Below are 26,271 nucleotides of genomic sequence, written 5' to 3'. Positions count from 1 at the left end.
CACCCCCTCCTGTCTGTCCTCCCCCCCTCCTGTCTGTCCTCCCCACTCCTGTCAGTCCACCCCCTCCTGTCTGTCCTCCCCCCCCCCCCTCCTTGTCTGTCCTCCCCCCCCCCCTCCTTGTCTGTCCTCCCCACTCCTGTCAGTCCACCCCACTCCTGTCAGTCCACCCCCTCCTGTCTGTCCTCCCCCCCCCCCTTGTCTGTCCTCCCCACTCCTGTCAGTCCACCCCCTCCTGTCTGTCCTCCCCCCCCCCTCCTTGTCTGTCCTCCCCCCTCCTGTCTGTCCCCCCTCCTCCTGTCTGTCCCCCCTCCTCCGTTAGTTTCTTCCCCCCCCCTCCCCCCCCCCCGTTCCCAGCCAGCACCTCCAGCCTTGGAGCGGAGGGTATAATGGGGGGGGGGGGTATGAATTGCCCTGTTACATGCTTCATCCCCTTGCTACTTAATAACAAAGGCTCGTTCTAGGTGTTGTGTATATTTTTTCTCCGGGGTCCGGGAGTGGCGCCTTTTGCAGTGACAACGCTTTTGCAATGGGTGTCGCCAGGGCGAGTGGTTCTCCAGCTCCTTTCTTGTACATCTGCGATTTCCACGTGTCGGGGAGACTGGGAGAGGGAGTTTCAGCCTCCATGGGGCCCACGTCACCAGTATTCACTCTCCCTCCCTCCCTCCCTCCTGCTCACAGATGAGGGACTATTTTTGGCTTTTAATTTAACCAGATCTTTATGAAAGTCGATACTTGTGGTGAAACGTGACAGCGCTCCGCGCGGTTTGTTTATACCCGTGTAAGGCAGAAAATATGTTCCAATTTTATATTAATCGCACAACATGATGATTGTTTTTCAAAGTGATCCGACGGTTGCGTGGAATTTTCTCGATTGAATAACGATGCCCCGCAGTCAGTTACAGGCTGGGATGTAATCCAGGCGCTCAGTTACTGTCCCCGGGAGTGAGTTGTACGGGCTGAGATTGAATCGACGGGTTCAGGTAGGGTGATATAACCTCTATCACTTTTCAGCAAGTGGGGAGAGCGTTGAGAAAACATCTTTTACATTGACGGTTGTTGGAACATGGAATGCTTTGAGTTTTTCCAAGCACTTTCCCTTTGAGATATTTGCTACGTTTAAAAGGTACTAAATGAATGCAAGATGTCGTTTTTTAATGCATAATCTAGAGAAACGTATGATGTCAAGGAATGCCCAGGGTTGAAAGTGGGAATTATAGAATCAATTTAGATTGCTGAAATGAAATGAAAATCGCTTATTGTCACAAGTAGCCTCCAAATGAAGTTACTGTGAAAAGCCCCTAGTCGCCACATTCCAGCGCCTGTTCAGGGAGGCTGGTACGGGAATTGAACCGTGCTGCTGGCCTGCTTTCAAAGCTAGCAATTTAGTCCTGTGCTAAACAGCCCCAGTATTGGAAAGGCAGCACAGGTTTGATGGGCTGAATGGCTTATTGGCCAGTAACATTTTGTGATTTAATTGCGGTTGTTCTTCATCACACATTGCATGAGTTTAGTCTTGGGTCATTATGAAAATGATTCTGCCATTTTTCATTAAGGGGCTTTTTGAAAAATAAATTTAGAGTACCCAATTAATTTTTTCCAATTAAGGGGCAATTTAGCGTGGCCAATCCACCTACCCTGCACATCTTTGGGTTGTGGGGGTGAGACCCATGCAAACACGGAGAGAATGTGCAAACTCCACAAGGACAATGACCCAGAGCCGGGATCGAACTTGGGACCTGGGCGCCATGAGGGAGCAGTGCTAACCACTATATCACCGTGCTGCCTCCAATTAAGATGACTTTCTTTCACCTGCTACATTTTAACTGGTGCTACATCTGATTGGGGCGGATTAACATTCTAATGAAGAAATCCAAACAACCAGCAATTAACCGACATAAGTGCGCCACAAGATTACATTTTTTTAACAAAAATAAACTTTCATAGACTTTACAGTGCAGAAGGAGTATGCACCGGCTCTTGGAAAGAGCACCCCATCCAAACCCATATCTCCACCCTATCCCTGTAACCCAGCAACCCCACCCAACGCTAAGGGCAATTTTAGACACTAAGGGCAATTTAGCATGGCAAATCCACTTAACCTGCACATCTTTGGACTGTGGGAGGAAACCGGAGCACCTGGAGGAAACCCACGCACACACGGGGAGGGTGTGCAGACTCCACACAGACAGTGACCCAAGCCGGGAATCAAACCTGGGACCCTGGTGCTGTGACGCAATTGTGCTAACCATTATGCTACCATGCTGCCCAACTTTATTGTGTATCAAAAATAATTTTACATTAAAGCTTGAGACTTGTGCTACAATCATAGAACATAGAACAGTACAGCACAGAACAGGCCCTTCGGCCCTCGATGTTGTGCCGTGCAATGATCACCCTACTCAAACCCACGTATCCACCTCATACCCGCAACCCAACAATCCCCCCATTAACCTTACACTACGGGCAATTTAGCATGGCCAATCCACCTAACCCGCACATCTTTGGACTGTGGGAGGAAACCGGAGCACCCGGAGGAAACCCACACACACACGGGGAGGACGTGCAGACTCCACACAGACAGTGATCCAGCCGGGAATCGAACCTGGGACCCTGGAGCTGTGAAGCATTTATGCTAACCACCATGCTACCGTGCTGCCCTTTCTGAGAGTTCCCTTTCCTTACAAAATCTTCAATGTTCATTCACTTCTGCTGGGACCAATTCAAAAGGTGTACCACAGCCCACTGGAATTCACTCTGGTTTCTCTTCAGCGTTCCAGCCATGGTACATGATTTCATGGGAGAACCTTCCATTAACCTTTGACTAAGAGACTCTCCAATTCCTTTACCAGCCTCACAACTCTGGATTCCAGAGTTCAAGCATGGGCCTCGCTGTGACTCATGTTAAAATATCAGAAACCATCCTTTATTTCCAATAGGCTGCCCCTGTGGTTTTAAACGACAACCAAACTGATTATTTGCAGAACTGCAACAATATTATAGCTGCCTTTTATTGAGTATAACTGTAGATTTCTTCTTTTGTCTTATACGGAATACCAGCTCCCACTCGCAGCCTGCATCATGAATGATAGATCTGGCATTTTTCCTACCTTGCGTGTAGGTGCAGCCTTTTCTCTTGACTCCCAAGGGGCTACAAACTACATAAGACTCAAAGCTAGCATGATTTCTTAGCTGCGTTTCCAAACATCAAACCAATCTTGCCTGTTGGTTACGCTCTACCTGAATTCACAAACAAATAAGATGGCGCCCGAGCATGGCGACTCTCTGTGAGCTCTCCCATAGGTCCTCTTCCGACATCTCATATTTATCATATGTCCTATGTTTTTTCATGTATGGAATGATCTGTCTGGACTGTACGCAGAACAATACTTTTCACTGTACCTTGGTACACGTAACAATAAATCAAATCAAGATAACTCAAACCAAAGAATCCCACTAAGCTCCACCCATCTCCATGGCAATTTGAAAAACCTGGCCAGTTCCCAGGCAGAAATGCCAATGAACTAGCTTTGAATACCAAACCTTTCCTTGATTTTGGGACACCACATGAATAACTTATCCTTTACTGGAATGACTGCAAACTCCTATTCTTTAGCTACATATGCCCACCTGCTGTTTATGATTTTGCCTTTTCTTGCTGTTGACATCTAAGTCAACATGCCCCAACCATTTAAGTGTAATAAACTCCAAGCTTATTTGGATTGTATTTACTTCAGGGTTGTTTTTATTAGTTTCTCAACCAGATAACCTAATTTTCTGCAGTTAAAAAATTGAATTGCTAAATTTGAAAGTCATATTCTAAAACATGAATGAATTAGATATTGTAACACTAGGTAATCTTTCAGTGCAAATATTACGTAATTAAAAAAAATCTTCCACAAAGCTGCATTTTGTTTAGTTATCATTCGGTGTCTAATAAATTTCTTCCACTTTGGGGTGTGTGATTTAATGCAACACAATCACTCATTTGGAATATACAGAGAAACCCTCACTGCTCCAGAAAAACTGGAGCCACACTATCCTAATTAACATGTGCATAGGCTCACCCTAAGTCAACAACATTTAATAATCTGTAGTTTTAAGAAGAGCACCTGGTTATATTTTAGCAACAAAATATTGTGTTTTGCATGAACAGCCCTCTTTACAATAATATAAAAACAGTCATTAAGCTGAACTTTCCAAGGTTACAAGTGTCCTCTATTGTTGGTGAGGATGATACATGTCTCTAATCTAAATCAAATTAACAAAAAGTGCCCCCTTTTTCAAAGAATACAAACAATAACATCCAAATTTTGAATAAAAATTGAAGCAAAATTGTCAAGTTAAATCCTTATATTATTTGGTGTTCACCACACATTCAGCCCCTCTGGCCCCACCAGTCAAGGAAGGCTTTGGGTGTACCAGCAGACACTGCCAGCTTCCTCTTCTTGCATTGCCTCGTGTGGACTTGGCTGCAGAAAAGAGGTGGGCAGGAACGAGTGCTCTCTAGACAGTCTGTAGGTTGCTATAATCCCCTGGATTTGATTTTCTAATAATGAGATAGGCCAGATCTCCCCCAGCATCTGACATCCACTGTGAGCATTGCCACGGGAGATCAGCTAATGTATACTATAAATGTTTGATGATCTACCTTGAACTGCGTTTATATACGGACACTCTTCCTGCAACAAAAAGCTAATGACTGCATTGCCTGATGAATGATGCAGTGCAGTTAGTACAGGCATATAAAGAAATACATTAAATGGTAATAACTGGACACCCTATTTGCAGAAAAACTGTTTTTGTTAAAGCTGGTGAGCCATTCGGAGCCTGATCCATCACTCGTTCCAAAGATGGTGTCTCACAGATGGTGTGTGTTATGCAAATCAGATGAGATGTGCTGTTATTAATTTTATAATGATGGACCCACACTGAACTCTTCAGTCAATCAGAATGCAATCAGTTATTTAATTCTGTTTATTTTCTCTTGGGTTGGCGACCTTCACCGTCGGTTGCATAATGAAAAGTGCAAGCTGTCAGTTTCACTGATGGCAGGGAGGGTAATTGCATCGTGGGGATTTGGTACTGAGCGATATCACAGCAGTTCAAGAAGAAACCCAATCACCACCTTCTCGAGGGACAGGCAACACATTCCAGTATTGTCAGTAACACCCATAGTCCCAGAATTAATTTGTTTGGAAAAGACACGGGCCTGGATTTAATGGAGCTCAGCTGGGCAGATCCACATAATCAGGGGGAGGCCACACCGCCCTTCTTGCCAGTGGGAAACCAATCCCCATTTAGTCAGCAGCGGGAATTTGCCCGATGTAACGATCCTGCCTGCTGGCAAATTAGGTTCATTATTGAGCCACTTCGAGGCCATTATCTCTGAGCCCACTAGGATTTTGGGGTAGCTCAGAAATTCTGACAATCACATGTGGTGCCCTCAGTAATTCACCAAGCAAACTCTGTCTGCTTTGCCAGTGGCCTCTTCGCGGGGGGGGGGGGGGGGGGGGGAAAGACATTTAGTACCCAATGAAGGAACCCCACATCGGAAAGAGGAGGTGCCTGCCGAGAGCCACCCGACCCTTGCATTCAACCCCTTCCCTGTGACCTCCCACCCCTCAATACTCATCTGCCTCCAGGGACCCAGCGACAGTCCCTGCTGAAAGTGTCTCATTGGCCGCAACTCTTGGGGACTTGATTCTGTGGGAAGCCCTGACACTGTACCTTGATTGCAGGGCAGCCCTTGAAGAAATGACTGGTGGGCTGAACTCGCATCACCTACACTAAATTCCACCCAGAAAATTCTAGGTTCAGCACCTTGTCTGTGCTGTTTTAAAGTGCTCTTGTTTGGGGCAGCAGTCCGTGAGGTGAGTGCTGGTGTGGACAATAATTGGCCTCAATACCTTTGTTTCTTTTTTAATATTCTCCATTTTCACATTTTCCTTCAAAATTTACATCCTACCAACAAGCAGTAAACGGTAACAAATACAAAGTCAATACCCTTAAAATACTCACATGGTGGAAAAAAACACAAAGGAGAAAAAGAAAAAGGAGTCCGGAATCGCCCATGGTCACCATTAACCAATAGAGTCACCCCCACCCCCGACACTCGATGCCATCCAGCCTCCGAAAGAATACCGTAAAGGACACCCAAGACTTGTAAAGCCCCCCCCCCCCCCCCCCCCCCCCCCACTCCTCCCCTCCAGTTCCTCTTGTAAAACTCCTCCCCTCAACCTCGGTTCCTTCCCCCCCAACTTCCCCCCCCCGGCTAGACTCATCGGACCCTGTTCTGCCAGGCTCTGATTGCTGCAGCCCCTCACCCCCGTTCATTGGCCGGCTTAAACCGGCCAGCGTGGAGGCCCCCGCCCGGGTCTCTTTCCCCCTTGCCCGGCACCGTAAAGTCCTGGTATAAGTGTATACCAGCTCCAGCCCACTGCACCATCCGCTTCTGCTTAGCCCAGCACAGGACCTTCTCCTTTACACCATTCCTACGGAAGCACAGAGTCATTACTTTTGGCGGCTCACTCACCTTTGGTACAGGCCTCCACGACCGATGAGCCCGATCCAGTTCATATCGGGAGGGATCCTCCCCCTCCCCCAATAGCTTCACCAACATTCTGGCAAAATACTCCGTCAGCCTCGGGCCTTCCACTCCTTCGGGCAGCCCCACAATCCTCAAATTCTGACGCCTGGATTTGTTTTCCAGGTCTTCCATTTTGCCTTGCAGATCCTTGTTGATCTCTATCACCTTCCGCATCTCCTTCCCCATCGAGGTAAGTTGATCACTGTGCAGCAGTAATGTTTCTTCCACTTCCTTCAGCGCCTCCCCTTGCTCCCGCACCTCCACCATTGCGCTCGCCACTGCCGTCCTCCCCGGGGTAATCGCCTCCTCCACCAGCACTTTCAAAACCGCCCCCATCTCCTTCCTCATTGCCTCCATGTGTTTTGTGAACTGCCTTTCGAATTCCACGGCCATCACCTTAGTTATTTCTTCAGCCGTAAGCAATGCGGCCTCCCCTGGTGCTCCAGCCTCCATTTTCTTTACCGACCCCGGGGTGACCTTTCCACTCCCCGACGGACTTTCAGCTGTTTTCACGGCCGTTTTTTTACTGATCCTCGACAATTCCCTTCCCTGTGCTTTCTCCTGACTTTTACTGCCTTCGCTGCCCCTAGGACCGGGGTTAACCCCCGACAATGCTGTTCCTGAACGGGAGCCCCCCCAACGTGCGGCTGCCTCCCGCCCGCCGGAGGTCCTCAATACCTTTGTTTCAAGGGGCAGAAAGATCAGTCCACTTCTGACTATCTAGGAGGGGCCCTACTGGGAGAGGTCAGGATTGTTGACTGTGATGCCACTTGTGACCAAATGGCCAGCCAACATCACCATAACTTGGATTTATATCATGCCTTTAACCTCGCAAAATGTCTCAAACCAATTTGAGGGGAAATTGTCAAATAAAATTTGACATTGAGTCACATAGGAGGTATTAGGACAGGTGATCAATCGTCAAATAAGTAAAGTGTCTTAAAAGAGAATGAGGCAGAAGGGTTTAGGAAGTTATTTTGAGAGCTTAAGACCCAGGCAGCTAAAGACACAACTGCCAATGTTGAGTTGATGAAAATCTCACTGTCTAGGCTGAAAATGGCTGAACGAGCACTTTGAAAATGTCCAAGTGCATGTATCTCTTGGCAACTTTAGGTTGACAAGAGAGAAAGTAGGGATGGAAGAAACCCCAGCAGACACCTTGCCACTACTGTGGTGCTGCCAGGCAACATAGCGTTCAATAAGGTTGTGATGCTAGACCAAGGTTATGATGATCGGCAGGGTTTCAATTTCCAGTTAACTTGAGTGACTGAGTTATGATCTATTATTCAGTCTTGTGCCTGGTATCCAAAACACATCTGACTGGTTCAGATGTAAAACCATTTTTTACAAAAAATATTCTGCTGCCTGAAATTTATCAGGAACTGCAGGTGTCCTCTGACCTTGGCATACCATAATGCCTATGATTTCCTGGACATGCCTATTTGTAATTGGCCTTCACGAGATAGAGCAAGTTAACAACCACACCTCAGACTATATATATCAGTTAGTCCTGTGTAAAACACATTTGGTACAATACTCTGTATATCAAATCATAGAATCCCTTCGGTCGAAAACCCTATTGATCCATTGGACCCGGAGTAAGGACCACCCAAAAGGGCGTGAAAGAGATGAAGGATAAAAAGCCCCGCGCACTAGAGATCGATCTCTTTTGGGACCAGCCTGTGTGCGACCGTAAATGTTGCCGGGCAGAGAAGGAGGATCCCGGTCCATGTTGGGTAAGCTAATCTCAGCATTAAAGATACTTCAGCATTCCTGGGTTTGAGATGAGGAGATCAGTCAGAGCTTGTACTCACTATGTAGTGACCCCAGCTACAAAGTGTTTGTATACATCAGGTGAAGGTAAGGTCAGGTCAGCTAATTCCCACACTCCATGATGGAACAGCTCTACTCACATGAAAGGTGCAAGAGAATGAACAATAACTGAAATCATACTCCAGTGTTAAGTGCACATGTAATAACATGCTCAACCGAGAGAACACAGTCATGCACACAGTTATATAATGCACACAGATACAGGCACATGGATAGAAAAACACAGATAAACAGGCAGATGAACACAAGCTCATTATATGTGGCACAGTAGTTAGCACTGAAATCCCACAGCACTAGGGACCTGGATTTGATTCCAACCTCGGGTGACTGAGTGAAGTTTTCACTTTCTCCCCGTATCTGTGTGGGTTTCCTCCGGTGTTGCCTTCCTTTGGGGTGAACCACAAGCTGTTTCTTATATTGACCAAATGACCACACAACCAATATGTTAGCTCAAAAACACAGTTTATTAACAGCACAAGACTTGTATCTCTATGCAATAATACACGCGGCTCCGCACTAAACCACACCTAACGACCAAGATGACCTTTCCTTAACTTCGAGTGACCGGCACTGTGTGAGATTAGGCCTTTATTCGGGTTCACGTGGTTGGTTTGGAAGTTGTTGGGTTCGCCTCAGCTGGGCTCATTCTTCAGGAATGGTCGCGGGTCCTTGAACTTGGTTGTTCTGCTGCAGTTGGTCGCACACAGACTCCATGGGGATGTTTTTGATTCGGAGTAAAGTGCTGGTATGATGTGTGTTGCAGCATCAGTTTTGGGGCAGTATAAACCACATCTGCCAGGGGCGCTGGATGTCAGAAGCTGTTACCTCTTCATGTGCTGTGCAGGCTGAGTGCTTGGATTGACTGTGCCAACCAGTGCTGCATTTTTGCTTTAAAGTGGTTTCTGTGTACATTTAACAACAAAGGCTGTTCTCGGTCAGAAACTTTGTCGGTCCCAATTCCTGTTTGAAAATGGTCGTGCATTTGCAGTCATTTCCCTGTTTAGTGCCGGTGCTCTTTCCTGAAATCTGCCCTCTGATTCCTTGCAGTGGAAGCTGCCACAAGGCAGGTGTGTATTTTGTCTCATAGAATTTACAGTGCAGAAGGAGGCCATTTGGCCCATCGAGTCTGCACCGGCCCTTGGAAAGAGCACCCTACCCAAGCCCACACCCCCACCCTCCCTGCAACCCAGTCACCCCACCCAACCTTTTTTTTGGACACTAAGGGCAATTTAGCATGGCCAATCCACCTAACCTGCACATCTTTGAACTGTGGGATGAAACTGGAGCAGCCGGAGGAAACCCACGCAGACACGGGGAGAACGTGCAGACTCCGCACAGACAGTGACCCAAGCCGGGAATCGAACCTGGGACCCTGGAGCTGTGAAGCAACTGTGCTAACCACTATGCTACCGACCGCTCTTCTCGCTCGAGAAACTATTTTAAAAACGGGAATTTTGCGTCAAGGCTGAAGCCCAGGACAGTACCAAGTTGGGAAAGAAGGGGCGGTAAATTGATTAGTGACTGTGTGATTTTATTTTTTTTTATGCGTTCATGGGACGTGGGCATCGCAGGCTGTGCCAGCATTTATTGCCCATCCTTAATTGCCCTTGAGGGGCAGTTAAGAGTCAACCGCATTGCTGTGGGTTTGGAATCACATATAGGCCTGACCAGATAAGGACCACAGATTTCCTTCCCTGAAGGACATCCGTGAACCAGATGGTTTTTCCCAGATTTTTATTAAATTCAAATTTCGCCACCTACAGTGGCAGGATTTGAACCTGGAACCCCAGAGTACTCTGGGTCTCTGGTTATCTAGTCCAGTGACAATACCACTACCACCACCTCCTCTAAGCTATAAGGCCTGTGGAGTATAGTAGGAATGGAGACTCGGGGAAGTGAGGTGCTCTGCAGTCTTGAAGCCCCAGGAAGCAATGGGTTTGGGAGATGAGGATGTGAGGCATCCCGATTTATAATAGCAAGGATGCAGTGAAGAGGGTGCAGGATGGGGGTAGAAGGAAATTAGGACGATGAGGTAATCAGGAAGAGCATCGGCGATGAAAGAATTGTGGATTTGAAGAGAGAAGGGTTTAAATTTTACACTGAGGCCAGACAGTCTGTGACTGAAACCATGCGGCGCAGGGAATTCTCTGTCCAGGATTATAGACCAGTATCCTAGCAATAGGCTCTGATCTTGAGTTTTTTGTGTGCTGGAATTCAGAGCCCTTTTTGTAAGTTCACCATTTACAGAGGGGTTTGGGCTGAGTGAGAATGGGGGGGGGGGGGGGGGGGGGGGGGGTGGTTTGCAGAGAGAGAGATGAGGAGGACTGTTATTTTGCAATTGAAAGTTTTAGGTTAATGACCATTTAACTAGTGTAATCAGTTGACCCACAGAATGGAAATTATATTCATGCAAACCCGGTCATATTCTTCCGATCAGATACTGCTGACTCCCAACCATTAGAACAGAGCCTGATGCAGCTGCACCACGTGTTAAGTAGGAAATAAATATTTCAAGGAGTCAAGTTTCTGTATGGCTTCTTCCCAGATAACACTCTGGGCAGAAAGAAATAAAGACTGTGGAGTATTGAGCATGAATGAGTTACACATTTTACACTTCATCGTGACATGCACGGGGCCGGGTCGATTAAGCTCCCCGTAAGTCTCGTGGAGTGTGAGTCCCCCCCCCCTCCACCTGTGGGGTGGAGCTTCCTCATCAGCGGTGGAGCTAATCAGGACATAAAAACCCCCGGCCTGGGTATGAGCTGGGCACGGCGTACATGGAGTTTTCATTCTTTTTAAAAATAAATTTAGAGTACCCAATTTATTTTTCCAATTAAGGGGAAATTTAGCAAGGTCAATTCACCTACCCTGCACATCTTTTGGGCTGTGGGGGACAGACCCACGCAGACATGTGGGAGAATGTGCAAACTCCACACGGACAGGGACTTGGGGCCCGGATCAAACCCGGGTCCTCGGCGCCGTGAGGCAGTAGTGCTAACCACAGCGCCACTGTGCCGCCCAGAGTTTTTGTTCTGCGTCAATAAACCTTTTGTTTCCTTACGCTCCTGTTTGGTTGCTTCCTCGAACTCAACACATTGGTTCAAAAGCCCGTCCAAAACCTGATTGAAATGAAGTGTTTCCACCCATTGAGCCCAGATCCTCAGCTGCATGGCACCCATGCTAACTTATATCCAGTGTTTAATCCCATGTACCTGCAATAACCAGCCTGCTCGGTTATGTTTCTCCTGCTGCTATTTCTTTAAACTCTGCTTAAAGTCGGGCTAACCCACTGCGCCACCGTGCTGCCCTAGTCGACTAAATTTAATCAATTACAACAGAGCAGGATGAACCTGTGTCATTACTGTTGGTCACAGGTACTGTTTACCAGGGCCAGATCAAAGTAGTCAGTTCAAGCCAATTTAAGAAGAGCATTAAATCAGTCAATTGAAGAACGCCTCATTTCCTGGCAATCCCACTGCCTGGTGATGTTGGAGTACGGCAACGTACTTCTCATGAATTGATTGAAATTGATATTGGTGCTTGCTTGCGCTGAATCACGGGAGAAATTTGTTGTGCTGGTGAATGTGGCCAAGACGCTGGGGAAAGGGGTGTTCCCTGAACAGCTTGGGGATCTTGAGTATCTGCGTCAAAAAGCAGATGAAGGTCTCCGTTTAATGTCTCTGCAATACTGAGGAGGAGTGCCAGGTTGTCAAAGGGCTGTGAGCCTGGGGTGTGGCGTAGGGGTCATCAAATCCTATAACCTGCTGATGCAGAGGTGAAAGTGTTACCCAGTCAGTCAAGCTGACACCAGCTTTGTTATAAAAAACAGAAACTGCTGGGAGCAAGCACAGGATCAGTGTTAGAAAAACCTTGTCGTGACATGTATGTAGTCTTCGCAGATACTGTGTATTTCTGGCATTTGCAGCTTGTCCCCTTTATTTGATATTTCCGTCTTCATGCCCGCATACATTCTCACTATTAATTGCATTATAATCAGCTACTAGGAGATGCATTGAAGTTGGGAATGGGGGACGTTTAACATTGTGTTTTCCTTGGTGTCATATCTGAAATTGGGAATTGTAGCAATATGGTAGTGCTGTGGTTATGTTAGTTGGCCAACAAACCGGAGTCTTGAACTAGCAAATAAGGGAATGCAAATTCAAGCTACCATGGCAGTTTGAGAAAATCAATTTAATATCTGGAAATAAAACAATTGGTCTCGGTGAAAGTGACATGAAGCTGCCAGATTGACATAAAGTGAACCCATTGAGCATTTAAGAAAGCTGCCATCTTTACGCAGTCTGCTTGTATGTGACTCCAGTCTCTTAATTGACTTAGTACACAATTATATCAAACCTTCCAGGAAGACTAAGGATGGGCAATAAATACAGACCTTGCCATCTATGTTGACATTCTGAGTGTTTTTTTTTAATGGAATATATTGGATGTTTGCCATTCTGGGTGCAGAGCATATGGTGGACCCAATTTGTATAGAATATGGTGAAATGGACAAATCTCTTGTGTCCAAACTAGACATGATATTTGTGTAGAGGTTTGTGTGGAGATCATTCTTGCTGTGCACTAGCTAGCTGTGATCTGTCAGACCCAGTTTGTCCACTTACAATCTGGCTCTTACGCATAATGGATAATAGAATGAAGAGGTTTACATTGTATTGTTGTTCAACTTGGGCTTCAGTAGGGTGCTCTTTGTAAGGGCCGGTGCAGACTCGATGGGCCGAATGGCCTCCTTCTGCACTGTAAATTCTATGATAATCTATGTTCCTTTTTGACCCTACCTCAAATAATGGTTAGGACTGAGCAAGTTACAAGCCAACTAACCATGTGGATTCAACGTGGATCGGCCAAGGCACTTTGCACCTTCTCTCCTCCAATAATGTGTTTCCAACTGCATCTCACTCTCTACAGGCAGTAGTGGTGTTGGATACCAACAGCAAAAACTTTAGATATCACCCCTTCTCTGGAAAGAGCTTTGTAGTCCTGAAAGGGGTGAATAAGGAGATTCCCCCATAGATGTAAATGAATTAAAGAACATGCAGGAAGTGAAGATGTGGGACACTGTGACAACACAAGGGGACAAGCTAGTCAGAGGCAAATTGTGAACTGATGCCTGCGCTGAGAGCTGCTGACTCTGAAAGTTTAAAAAAAGTTTTCACTTAGTGCTGCTTGGTCTGCACAGAGTGTCAAGCTGGGAGATCGGTGAGGGAAGTTCTTTTTGTTTAAAACCTTTTTCAGCCTCCAGCAGTTGGCTCTTGCACCAATACAGGAAAGAAGCTGATTGGTGAATAACTGGTGAGTTATTCTAATTGTAATAAAGAGCTTTTTTAAAGTTATGGTTGCGTGGAATGTACCCCTGTCGTATGTGGGAAGTCATGGATGCACCATGTGTCCTGGGCGAACACAACAGCAAGATTTGTCGCCAGCTGCAGAAGCTTGAGGTTTCAGAACTCGAGCAGCGGCTGGAGTCATGTGGATAGCACATTTAGGGAGGTGGTCACACCACAGGTTAGGAGCATACGGACGAAGAGGGGATGGGTGACTGCCATGTGTTCTAAGAGAACCATGCAGGTAGTGCAGGAGTCCCCTGAGTCTATCTTGCTTGATAATTGGTTTTCCATTTGGGACACCAGTAAGGATTCCACAGGATTTGATGGCCAGGGAATCATACAGGCAGTAACATGACTCCATGATGATTGTTGCCTCCCCTGGTGCCAGGGTCACAAAATGGCTCCAGCAAATCCTACTGGAGGAGGATGAACAGCCAACGGTCTTGGTTCCCATTGGTACCAATGATATAGGTAGGAAGAGGGATGAAGTCCTGAAAGCATATTTTAAGGAGTTGGGAAGGAAATTAAAAAGCAAGACCTCAAGACCATATGATCTTATGGTCTTACAAAAATAGTATTCTGAGGGTTATTCCCAATGCTATATGCTAGTGAACATAGGAACAGGAGTATTGAGTGCTTGAACATGTGGCTGGAGAATTGATACAGGAGAGAGGGCATCAGATGTCTGAGGCATTGAGATTGGTTCAAGGGCAGTTAAAGCGTGTACAGGACCAGGACCAATATCCTCACCAGGAGATTTGCTAGTGCTGTTGGGGAGTGTTTAAACTAGCTTATCAGGAGGGTGGGAACCTGAGGGGTAGCTTAAATTGAAAGGAAGTAAAACTAGTAATAGGAAGAAGAAAAATGGCAAGTGAAAATATAAGGTAGGTGAAATGAAGGCCGTCATCAATAGGCTTAAAATGTAGGATGTTACGGGTACTTTCGCAATAAGGTAGATGATTTGAAGGCACAAATAGAGGTAGATTGGTGCGATCTATTTGACATTAAGGAAACATGGTTACAGGGTGACCAAGACTGATGTGCAAGGATATTCAACATTTAGGAAGTACAGGCAAAAAGAAAAGGTGGTATTCTGCTCATATTGAGGGATGGGATCGGTATGTTGACAGGGGAGGATCTCCGATCCGAACAATAAAATGTGGATTCTGCTTGGCTGGAGCTAAGAAACAGCAAGGGGCAGCATACATTGGTACTATTTGTCTATAGGCCACCAAACAGTAATGGTAGTTTGGGGTATAGTATGAATCAGGAGATGAAAAAGTAGTATGAGTAATACGGTGATCATTGGTGACTTCAATCCGCATATCGGCTGAGTAAATCTAATGAGCACTAATGATTTAGAGGATGAGTTGCTCGAGTCGGCTGGGATGGGATTTTTTGGGGAAATTTAATAATCTTTTTTGTCACAAGTAGGCTTATATTAACACTACAGTGAAGTTACTGTGAAAAGCCCCTAGTCACCACACTCCAGCACCTGTTCGGGTACACAGAGGGAGAATTCAGAATGTCCAATTCAGCTAACAGCACGTCTTTCGGGACTTGTGGGAGGAAACCGGAGCACCTGGAGGAAACCCACGCAGACACAGAGAGAACGTGCAGACTCCGTACAGACAGTGACCCAAGCGGGAATCGAACCTGGGACCCTGGCGCTGTGAAGCAGCAATGCTAACCAATGTGCTCAGAGAAGTATGTTGAGGAACCGACTAGAGGACAGATTTTAGGTCAGATATCATGTAGCAAGAAAGGGTTAATTAATAATCTTGTTGTAAAATAACCTTTAGGGATGAGTGACCGTTATATGATAGAATTTATGATTGAATGTTTGAAAATGAGGTAGTCCAATCTGAAGCCAGGGTGTTAAATTTGAACAAAGGAAATTTGGTTGAATTGGATTGGGAAAATACATTAAAAGGTTTGTTGGTTCATAGGCAATGGACCGTCTTTAAATAATTATTACATAGTTTACAGCAACTCTCCATTCCTCCAAGACACAAAAACCTAAAAACAAAAAGTCAGTCAGCCGTGACTAACAAAGAAAGTTAAAGGTTGTATAAGCTCAAATCAAAAGGCCTATACAGTTGCCAGAAAGAGTAGTAAACCTGAGGATTGGGAGGATTTTAGAATACAACAAAGGAGGACCAAGAAACTGATAAAGAAAAGAATAGAATATGAATGTAAACCAGGTGACCAGTGGTTAGCACTGGGACTGCTGCGCTGAGGACCCGGATCCGAATCCCGGCCCCGGGTCACTGTCCATGTGGAGTTTGCACATTCTCCCATGTCTGCATGGGTTTCACCCCACAACCCAAAGATGTGCTGGTTAGCTAAATTGCCCCTTAAGGGGCAAAGAAAAAATAATTGGCTACTCTAAATTTATTTAAAGAAACATAAACTTGGACTGCAAAAACTTCTATAGGTAGTAAAAAAGGAAAGATATAGCTAAGACAAATGTGGGTCCATTACAGGCAGAGTCAGGAGACTTTATAATGGGAATTATAAAAATGACAGAGAAGCTAAATGATTATTTTGTGTCTGTCTTCACTGAGGAAGATGCAGTAAATCTCAGAATTAGAGATCCAAAGGGCAAGAGAGAATGAGGATTTGAAGGAAATTCATATTGGTAAGAAGGTTGTGCTGGAAATTAATGGGACTGAAGGCTGATAGGTCCCAAGACCTGATATCCTACATCTCAGTGTTGAAAGAGGTAGTAGCTATTGAGATAATAGATGCATTAATGATCATCTTCCAAAATTCTTTAGATTCTGGAACAGCTCCTGCAGATTGGAAGATAGCAAATGTCACTCCACTACTTGAGAAGTGAGAAAAAGGGGGACTACAGACATGTTAGTCATAATTAAGAAGGGAAAATGCTGCAATCTGTTATAAAAGATATGATAAATGGACACTTAAATAATAACCTGGTTGGGCATAATCAACATGGATTTAGGAATGGAAAATTGTGTTTGATGAATCTGTTGAAGTTTTTTGAGGATGTTACTAACTGAATTGATAAAGGGGAGTTGGTGGATGTAGTGTAGTTGGGTTTTCAGAAGACTTTTGATAATCTTAGAATCATAGAAGCTACAGTGCAGAAGGAGGCCATTCAGCCCATCAAGTCTACACCTGCCCTTGGAAAGAGCATCCTAAAGAAGCCCACACCACCATCCGATCCCCATAACCCAGTAACCCCCCCCCCCCCCGCCCCCTTTTTTGGACACTAAGGGCAATTTAGCATGGCCAATCCACCTAACCTGCATATCTTTGGACTGTGGGAGGAAACCAGAGCACACGGAGGAAACCCACGCAAACACGGGGAGAAAGTGTAGACTCCGCACAGTGACCCAAGCCAGGAATCGAATCCGGGACCCTGGAGCTGTGAAGCAACAGTGCTAACCTGTGTTATCTTGTAGGCGTGGCATTCAATAGAGGCATTCAAGAGGGCATTAAATGATTATGTGAATAGAAACAATGTGCGGAGATGCGAGGAAGTGACACTTAAGCCATGTTGCTTGTTTGGAGAGCGCTACAGACGCGATGGGCCAAATGGCCTCCTGTACTGTAAGAGTTCTGTGTTTCTGATTCTGTGTGATAGGCGTTTTATAAATACTGTTGAGAAGAAATTCTGTTGTAGTGTAAGTCATTCTGTAGCGTCGGAATATGCCACTGAGGGGCAGTGCCATATGAATCTTGATAGTGAAAGACGTCTGCCAATAGATGGCGCTGTACAGTGGTGCCTGCGCCATCAAGCGGATGGCATGCAGTACTACATGGTTTGCCTGCGCTAGCAAGCTGTTGTGGCGCCGCCTAGCGACAGGAATGTGCATGGTAACAACAACAGATTTCTGAGGCACATTTTCTGCTGATCTGGAACAAAAGCAACATTATGTGGAACAAGTGCGGATGTTTTCACGTTTTTTGTACTTGTGCTATTTATATAAACTAGCTTGGAAACACAATGGAGGGTACTTGAATTTATGTAGCACCATCAGATATTGGGACAACTGCCAAAAGCTGGCCAAAGAAGGAAATTTTAAGGAAAGTGTTTCGGGGAGTGAATTCCAGAGCATGGGATCTAGGCAAATGAAACCACGCTTGGCAATGATGGTGCAACATGAAAAGAAAATGACCTGCTGCCTTAAAACAACTTTTCACTTTCCCTCTGCTGTTGTTGGGACCCCCTTCTTTAAAGATCCCTCATGATATGCCAGTCAACATCAGACTTTATGTGCCAATTATATCACTAGGATACATGAGAAGGAGTCAAGGTTGGAACCATCACATAGAACTCCATCACATTCCCACACGTCTAATTCAGCAGCTAACCTGCGTTGCATGTGTGGAATACTTTCCATCATGTTTTTGTTCCCTTTAGACCTGAAGGCACTGACATATGTTGGGGTTATCTCAGCCCTCAGTTACATCATTGCAAGTGACTACAATTCACCAGTACATATTTGACAGTAAATGCTTTAGGATGTCCTGAGGATCTGAAAAGTGCAATATAAACACAGTTTATTTATTTGTGCCAGCAAACGCGGGTACATTGTTGGGGGTCTTCACAGGTGAGCCCCACCATGTTCTCTGCTAAAGTTGGATCATTGGACAGTGATTGAGAGGGAACCCTGGATGACCGATTGAATTCTCCCCTCCCCCAAGCACGGGGCACTGAGAACAATTGTCACATCACAACAACTTCCCAGAGTAACGATGGTTAACCAACCAACAGTCAAATAAAGGATCTACTGGTCTGCACAACTCTGCCCCACACAAGATCATGTATTTGCCCACTGCAATCATGGTCCAATCCCTCCATGGCCTTGTCCTTCCCTATCATTGTAACCTCAAACAATCCTCTGCGATCTCTGTGCTCCTCCAGTTCTGGCTTCTTACAGATCCCTTTCTTTAAATTCTCTGCCATTGGGCAGCAGTAGCTTCAGTGTCTGGGCCCCAAGTTCCAGAATTCCCGCTTTAAAGCTCTCAGTCCTTTTAAGGTTCTCCTAAACTTACCTCTTTAAAGCTTTGGTCACATGTCCTAATTTCTCCTTATGTGGCTTGATGTCAAATTTGTACTTGTGGAGCTCGCTTCACAGAAGCTTAATAAGTTGTTCCTGTGAGTAGGTCCTGTGGCGAGTCGTTAAGTTTGTTATAGCTGAGTGTTAGTGATTAAAAATGCTTTTGTTTTTCTCTATGAAACCATGTTCCTGGTGACACCAGAATGACTCATTGCTGAGGACTATGTAAGATGTGAATAAGTTCAAAAGCCATTTTTTAAAAGGGAGGACAAATTTTGCCAGATGAAGGATCCGAGTTTCAGATTTTTGCACTCTTACCATTTCCTCCTCCACTCCCTGAAATTCTTGACGTTTTGCTGAAGTATGGTTCCAGTCACTGTTTAGCCCCTCACACAAGCAACCATTAATCATGTGAAAATCTAAACTACTTGACTGTGAGGACAGACCATTGCCTGCGAATCCGATCCTACCCTCAACTATTGTCACCAGATGCACTGGATAGTGATCAGATGCAGTAGCTCTGGCGTAAGTTTGAAAATTTACCCTCCATCGTTGACAGGTGCTGAGGCGACAGCGCTGAAGTGCTATTGCTTCATAATGTTAATAAACAAAATAAATTAACAATCATTTATATTATATAATATATAACATATGAAATAAAGACAGAAAATGCTGGGAAAACCCAGCAGCTCTGGCAGCAGTAGATAAAGCCAGAGGTTGCAAAAATTGTAAAGAGAAAGTGCTGAATCTCAAAACACAGGGCATCTGTAGCATGGATAGCCATCACTGAGACATGGTTGTGGGGTGACCAAAGCTGGGGCCTGAATATTGAAGGGTATTGAACATTTTGGAAAGATCGGAGGCTAGGAAAAGGTGGTGGGGAACCATGTTTAATTAAGATGTTATTAGTACAACAGTAAGAGTTGTTCTTAGCTTGGAAAAGCAAGATGTAGAATCAGTTTGGATAGAAATAAGAAAGGTAAGAGGTAACTTGTGTGTTTATAGGGCCCTAACAGTAGTTATGCTGTTGGACAGAGCGTACAAGAAATAAATGGGGAGTTTATAAAAGGTACCGCAATAATCATGGGAAACTAATCTGCATGTAGATTGGACAAATCGGATTGATAAAACTAGCCTGAAAAATTAGTTCATAGCGTGATGACAATGTGAAAAAAGAGAATAAAAATATTTATTTTTAAAAAAAGAAAATAGGTCATAGTGTGCAGGGCAATATTCTAGCAGTATCTCTTATATAGAGTCTTGGTGGAAGAGTGATCTGTTAGGTTGCATAGCCTTGTCTTGTGCTGTAAATTCTGATTGATATCTTTGCTCTGACGATTTTGATAGTCATATGTACCGAGATGCAGTGAAAAGTATTGTTCTGCATACAGTCCAGACAGATCATTCCATACATGAAAACATTTATTTCTGGCTTAGAATGTTTTCTATTCGCACGCCACTCAGATTTGGACACACTAACTGGTGAACACTGGAGCAGTACTGAGGGAGTCTTGCATGTTTAGAAATGCTGTCAAATCAAGGTGCTGCCTTCCTTTTGTTTCAAAAGATCGGGCGGCTCTATTCAAATTCTCCTGGCATCCTGGTCTTGAGCACCTAAGGTAGAGAGGAAAGAGGTGACATGCTTATTCAGTGACTGTTTGTCAGATTGAGCTGCCTATGCTATTGCTTGCACTGAGTGTTTGGTGCTTTTGTTTGTTTGCAATGAGACTACTATTAACATAGAAATGAAAGATTTGCTTTTATATACCACCTTTCATGACCTCGGGCCACATTACAGGCAATTAAGCTGCTATTGTAATGTGCAAAACCCAGCCAACTGAGTTATGTACAATGTCCCACAAACAGCACTGATAATGACCAGAAAATTTGTTTTGGTAATGTTCGTTGATGGATAGGTATTGACCAGGACATTTTATTCTTTTATGGGATGACTGTCACTAGCCAACATTTGTTGCCTTTGAGAAAGTGATGCTGGTGAGCCGCCTTCCTGGACTACTGCAGTCCATGTGGTGCAGGTACACCCAGTGCTGTTAGAGAGTTCCAGGATTTTAACCCATTGACAGTGAAGGAACAGCAATATAGTTCCAAGTCAGGATGGTATGTGGCCTGGAGGGGACGTTGCCGGTGCTACTCCTGTTCCTACCTGTCCGCTGCCCTTGTCATTCTAAGTGGTAGAGGCTGCAGGTTAGGGAGCTGCTGTTGAAGGGAACTTGGTGAGCTGCTACATTGCATCTTGTAATCTAGTACTCCCTCCTGCCACTTTCTCTTGGTCGTTGAGAGTAAATGTTTTCAGGCTGCAGACACGTTGTTGATCAAGCAGGCTAAAAGCAAATTACTGCGGATGCTGGAATATGAAACCGAAGAGAAAATGGTGGAAAATCTCAGCAGGTCTGGCAGCATCCGTAGGGAGAGAAAAGAGCAAATGTTTTGAGTCCAGGTGACCTTTTGTCAAAGCTGGCTGCTTTGTTTTGGATGGTGTTCAGCTTGTGCTGTTGGAGCTGCACTCATCCAGACAAATGGGCAGTGTTCTATCACACTCCTTCCTGGCTTGTGCCTTGTAGACAGGTTTTGGGAACGGGGGGGGGGGGTTGCCCGTCGGAGAATTCCCAGCCTCTGGCCAGCTCTCTTCGCCAAAGGGATTAATTTCCCTGCTCTAGTTTGAAACAGCGCCGTGGGATGTTTTACATTCACTTGAGAGAGAACAGATGGGGCCTTGGTTTTAGTCTTTTGTCTGAAAGACCTCCTGCAGCAGTGCTGCACTCTCTCGGCACTGCCAACTTAGATTATGTGATTGAACATATGGAGTGGGAGCAGATTTCACCACTTGGATGGCAAGAGTGTGATCCTGGCCAGGGTGACATGGTAGCACAATGGTTAGCACTGTTGCCCAGGTCCTGGGTTCAATTCCAGCCTCGGATGACTGTCTGTGGGGTTTGCATTTTCTCCCCGTGTCTACGTGGGTTTCCTCCCCGCAGTCCAAAACTGTGCAGGTTAGGTAGATTAGCCATGCTAAATCGCTGCTTAGTGCCCAAAAGGCGATTGGGGGGGGGGGGGGGGGGGGGGTTACTGTGATAGGGTGGAGACATGGGCTTAATAGGGTGCTCTCTCCAAGGGCCGGCGCAGACCCGCTGGGCTGAATGGCCTCCTTCTGCACTGCAAATTCTCTGACACAAGAGTTGCATATATTTTACAGGAAAGGAAGTGGCCACTCTGTCCAACCGTGCTGGTGTTTCTGGTCACTTTTTCCATGATGGAGAGAAGGGCATGAGTTTGTGCTGTGACTGTGTCTGCATGACTGGGTTGCTCATCAGGTTGTGGAGAGCCTGCAGCCAGCCAAGTTTTATAATCCATTGAGTGCAAATGTCAAGATGATTTGCAGGCTCAGCTGCTGGTAAATATAACCTGCCGGATGACTGGGCCTCCCTTATAAAGCTGCCAGGGTGCCCACGCCAGCTCTGTAATAACCTCCTTCCCTCTCTGCTTGCAGATGGTGTGAGCTCCAGCGGTCAGAAGGATGGACAGGCCGACCACGCTGACCCAAGCCTCGGTGCTGCCCTTCTCGGACGCCGGCCACGCGCTCAACATCCTGCAGGGCATCAACGAGCTGCGGGCGGAGGGCAAGTTCTTCGACATGACCCTGTCGGTGGGCGGCCAGGACTTCCCGTGCCACCGGACGGTGCTGGCGGCCGCCAGCCACTACTTCAGGGCCATGTTCGCGGGCCGGCTGAAGGAGAGCTACGCCGAGCGGGTGGAGCTGCACGGGGTGAAGGCCGACGTGCTGGGCCTGCTGCTGGATTTCTCCTACACCGGCCGGGTGACCGTCACGCAGGGCAACGTGGAGCCGCTGGCCCGCGCCGCCGACCTCTTCCAGTTCCCCTCGGTGAAGGAGGCCTGCTGCGCCTACCTGGAGCGCCAGCTGGACGTGGCCAACTGCCTGGAGATCCAGGAATTCGCCGAGGCCTACGCCTGCCGCGGCCTGGCCGAGAACGCCAAGCGCTTCGTCCTGCGCCACATCGTCGAGCTGTCCGCCGAGGAGGAGTTCGAGGCGCTGCCTCAGCGCCGGCTGCTCGAGTACCTGTCCGACGACCGGCTGCACGTCGACAAGGAGGAGGCGGCCTACCAGCTGGCGCTGCGCTGGGTCAAGGCCGACCCCAAGCGGCGGCTCCGCTTCTGGCCCGAGCTCTTCGAGCACGTCCGCCTGCCCTTCATCCGCCGCTTCTACCTGCTGGCGCACGTAGAGAGCGACCCGCTTGTCTACTACTCGCCGCGCTGCCTGCAGCTCATCCACCAGGCCCGGGCCTTCCAGTCCTCCGAGTATGACCGCCACGACTACCCGTGCGAGCGCATGAGGGCGCGGCCCTCCACAGGCCTGGCCGAGATCCTGGTGGTGGTGGGCGGCTGCGACAAGGACTGCGACGAGCTGGTCACCGTCGACTGCTTCAACCCGCAGAGCGGCCAGTGGCGGTACCTGGCCGAGTTCCCCGACCACCTGGCCGGCGGCTACAGCATCACCGCCTTCGGCAACGACATCTATGTGACGGGTAAGAGAGCGGGCTGGGGGGGCCCGGGTGGGAGCGGGCGGGGCAGGATTTACACCGGGCCCGGGGCTTCCCCGGCTGCTGCACTACGTTAGTCTGGTCCCTGTTCCCGTGGTAACGGGAGTAGGCCCAGAGTCTGTCTCGAACCTTTGATCCCAAAGAGCCTGAGCCCAACAATCATCCATCGCGGACAATCTTGCCCAGAGGAGGAGACCATTCAGCCCATTGCAGCCGTGGCATCCCTCTTTAACCTTTTAAAGCTGTACACTTATTTTCCATTACCAGGAATGATGATGCCCCCATGGCGCCCACCGGTCGTGGAAGGCCTGAAACAGGCCATCACGAGGGGCAGGCAGGTAGGTCGGATGCCCCCTTGACCGCCCGCTGTCTGGACCTGTTAATGGCCAACATGGCCAGGCCCAGCAACAGCTTATGAGGAAGTTTGCCTTCCTCCTTCACTCCCCTCTGCACTGAGTGGGATCACCTCTTTAAAGGAGTTGTACCAGTTGATCTTTGCCTATTAAAAAAATATATAAATTTAGAGCACTCAATTCCTTTTTTTTTCCAACTAAGAAGCAACTTAGTGTGGCCAGTCCACCTACCCTGCACATCTTTGGGTTGTGGGGGTGAGAACCACATAAACATAGGGCAGCATGGTAGCACAGTGGTTAGCACAGTTGCTTCACAGCTCCATGGTCTTGGGTTCGATTCTCAGTTTGGGTCACTGTCTGTGCAGAGTGTGACCCTTCTCCCTGCGTCTGTGTGGGTTTCCTCTGGTTTCTTCCCACGGTACAAAGATGTGCAGGTTAGGTGGATTGGCCATGCTAAATTGCCATTAGTGTCCAAAAAGGTTGGGTGGGGTTACGGTGATAGGGTGGAGGTGTGGGCTTAAGTGGAGTGCTCTTTCTAAGGGCGGTGAAGGCTTGATGGGCTGAATGGCCTCCTTCTGCACTGTAAATTTGACTCCACACAGACAGTGACCTGGGGCCGGGATCCACCTCGAACCTCAGTGTCGTGAAGTAGCAGTGCTAACCACTGCGCCATCATTCCGCCCCGCTCTTTCCCCATCTTGAAGACTTCAGTTGACCATCAGTAGTAAGATGAGTTTTAGATTTCTGTTGCCCCTTGTGTGAAAAATTGCGTCCTGATTTTATTGCTGATCACTTGGCTCTAATTTTATGGTTGTGCCCCCTTCAGATGAGTATCTTGGTTATATGGGCTAGAGAAGCTGGGTTCTTCCCCTTGGAGAAGATTTAATGGAGGTGTTTATCATTACAAAAAAGTTTGTTTCAACATTTTCTTGAAGGACAGCTCACCCAACATAGGTGATGAACTGACTGGACTTCAACATTGGGTTTCGCCCCCACAACCCAGGGATGTGCAGGGTAGATGGATTGGCCATGCTAAATTGCCCCTTAATTGAAATTTTTTTATTGGGTACTCTAAATTAAATTTTTTAAAAATAGTTTATTCTGGGTATATGAGATAGTTGGGCAGAACTCTGCACATGGGTTTTAAGTTCACCATAGTTCACCATGCAGTGCACTGCCAGCAGTAGCTGCAGAATGGCTCTGAGGAAGTTTGGACTGTCCCAAATTTTGATCTCAATTTATAGAACCTCGTGGCTGCTGAAGGCCTTGATGCATGGTGACATTGATGGGAAATGCTGTCCTATTTCTGTCCTAGCTGTCTCAGTGCTCACTCTACATATAGATCATGTCAACATGCTCTGGTCACGCAGGTATTTTTACTGCGTGAAATCCTTGTTATTGAGAATTTATTTTTAACTGGCAGCTACCAGTAAGGCAGCATGCAAATGATATGATATTTTCAAGGGTTAAAAATATCTCCATGATTGTGTTGGGGGAGTGAGCCATGAGCCCCAGTCTGGGACTGTTTTCGGTCCTGGCTCCCGAGGACGCTATGTTCCTCTGAGGAGCCGAGTACCTCCCGTGTACTCGTGTCTGGACTTGGCTACCCAGGGCTTGGGAGGCAGCTGCTCTACACTAGTACACAGACCCCGTGTGGAGGATTGCTGCCCCCGGAGGAGCGAGGGGAATGTTGGAGGCTGAACGTGTTGTATTACCGGAGTCTGCAGAGTAGCACACCCAGCCCTGAGTAGGTCTGAGGTCTGCACTGAGTTGGCTGGCCTGATCTCGGCCAGGGTTCCTGTTGCCGGATGTCTTTCAGACCTGATACCAGCAGTGTTTTTGTGTTTTATAAACCGGATAATGCTGTTCGAGGGCAATGAGGGAAATTACCCATTTTTATAAAAGGCAGTGACAGGATCACAAGAAGCATGGAGTGATTACAGGGAGTCACTTAAAGATGTAGGGAGCTTCGATTTACCAGGAGTGATGACAGCAATGATAAACCATGGTTGCAAGAAGCAACATGAGATACTGGGAAACTCCAAAGCATAGAAAGCTAAAGGATTTAAGCGTTTTTTAAAATTCTGACTAGTTTTATAGAATAAACAAGAGAGGAGTACTTCTAAACGGGGAATCAGTGATAAAGAGTTCCCGATTTATAATTGTTACTGAGAGGGAGGATAGAATTCAGGAAAATGTTCTTTCCTTTACACACAGGGGCAGTTGGATCATGGGCGGCTTTGCGCCAGGGAATGCTTGAGGCAGAGACTATTGGGTTTCTTTTAAGGAGAAAATTGGATTAATATTTGAAGCAAAGGTTAGCACTGCTACCTCAAGGCGCTGAGGACCCGGGTTAGATCCTGGCCCCGGGTTACTGTCCGTGTGGAGTTTGCACATTCTCCCCTTGTCTGCATGGGTCTCACCCCCACGGCCTCAAGATGTACGGTGTAAGTGAATTGCCCCTTAATTGGGAAAAAAATAATTGGGTAGTCTAAATTTATAATTAATAAAATATTTGAAGCAGGGGCAGAAACGAGGAGAGTG

General features: G+C 46.7%; 1 protein-coding gene and 1 long non-coding RNA gene across 5 annotated transcripts in view; one reads left to right on the top strand and one right to left on the bottom strand.

Moving 5' to 3' along the window:
• The first annotated feature begins 641 nt into the window (after window positions 1-641).
• klhl21 (kelch-like family member 21) overlaps window positions 642-26,271 on the top strand; it is a 36,575-nt gene continuing 10,945 nt past the window's right edge. Inside the window, exons 1-2 of one of the 4 annotated variants that reach the window (XM_038821506.1) lie at window positions 642-980; window positions 22,306-23,359. In XM_038821506.1, coding sequence (XP_038677434.1) covers window positions 22,333-23,359 — 1,027 coding nt within the window. In that variant the 5' untranslated portion in view covers window positions 642-980; window positions 22,306-22,332. The other 3 variants (XM_038821508.1, XM_038821509.1, XM_038821507.1) reach the window with 3 other exon arrangements.
• LOC119979376 lies at window positions 19,965-22,923 on the bottom strand. Its single transcript, XR_005463709.1, has 2 exons — window positions 22,723-22,923; window positions 19,965-20,411 (listed from the first exon to the last, which is right to left on the bottom strand). It is a non-coding gene; the product is annotated as an uncharacterized LOC119979376 (long non-coding RNA).

The sequence above is a fragment of the Scyliorhinus canicula genome, chromosome 16 (genome assembly GCF_902713615.1).
Source record: "Scyliorhinus canicula chromosome 16, sScyCan1.1, whole genome shotgun sequence".
NCBI classification, from domain to species: Eukaryota; Metazoa; Chordata; class Chondrichthyes; order Carcharhiniformes; family Scyliorhinidae; genus Scyliorhinus; species Scyliorhinus canicula.
This window is presented reverse-complemented; position numbering and strand designations above follow the sequence as displayed.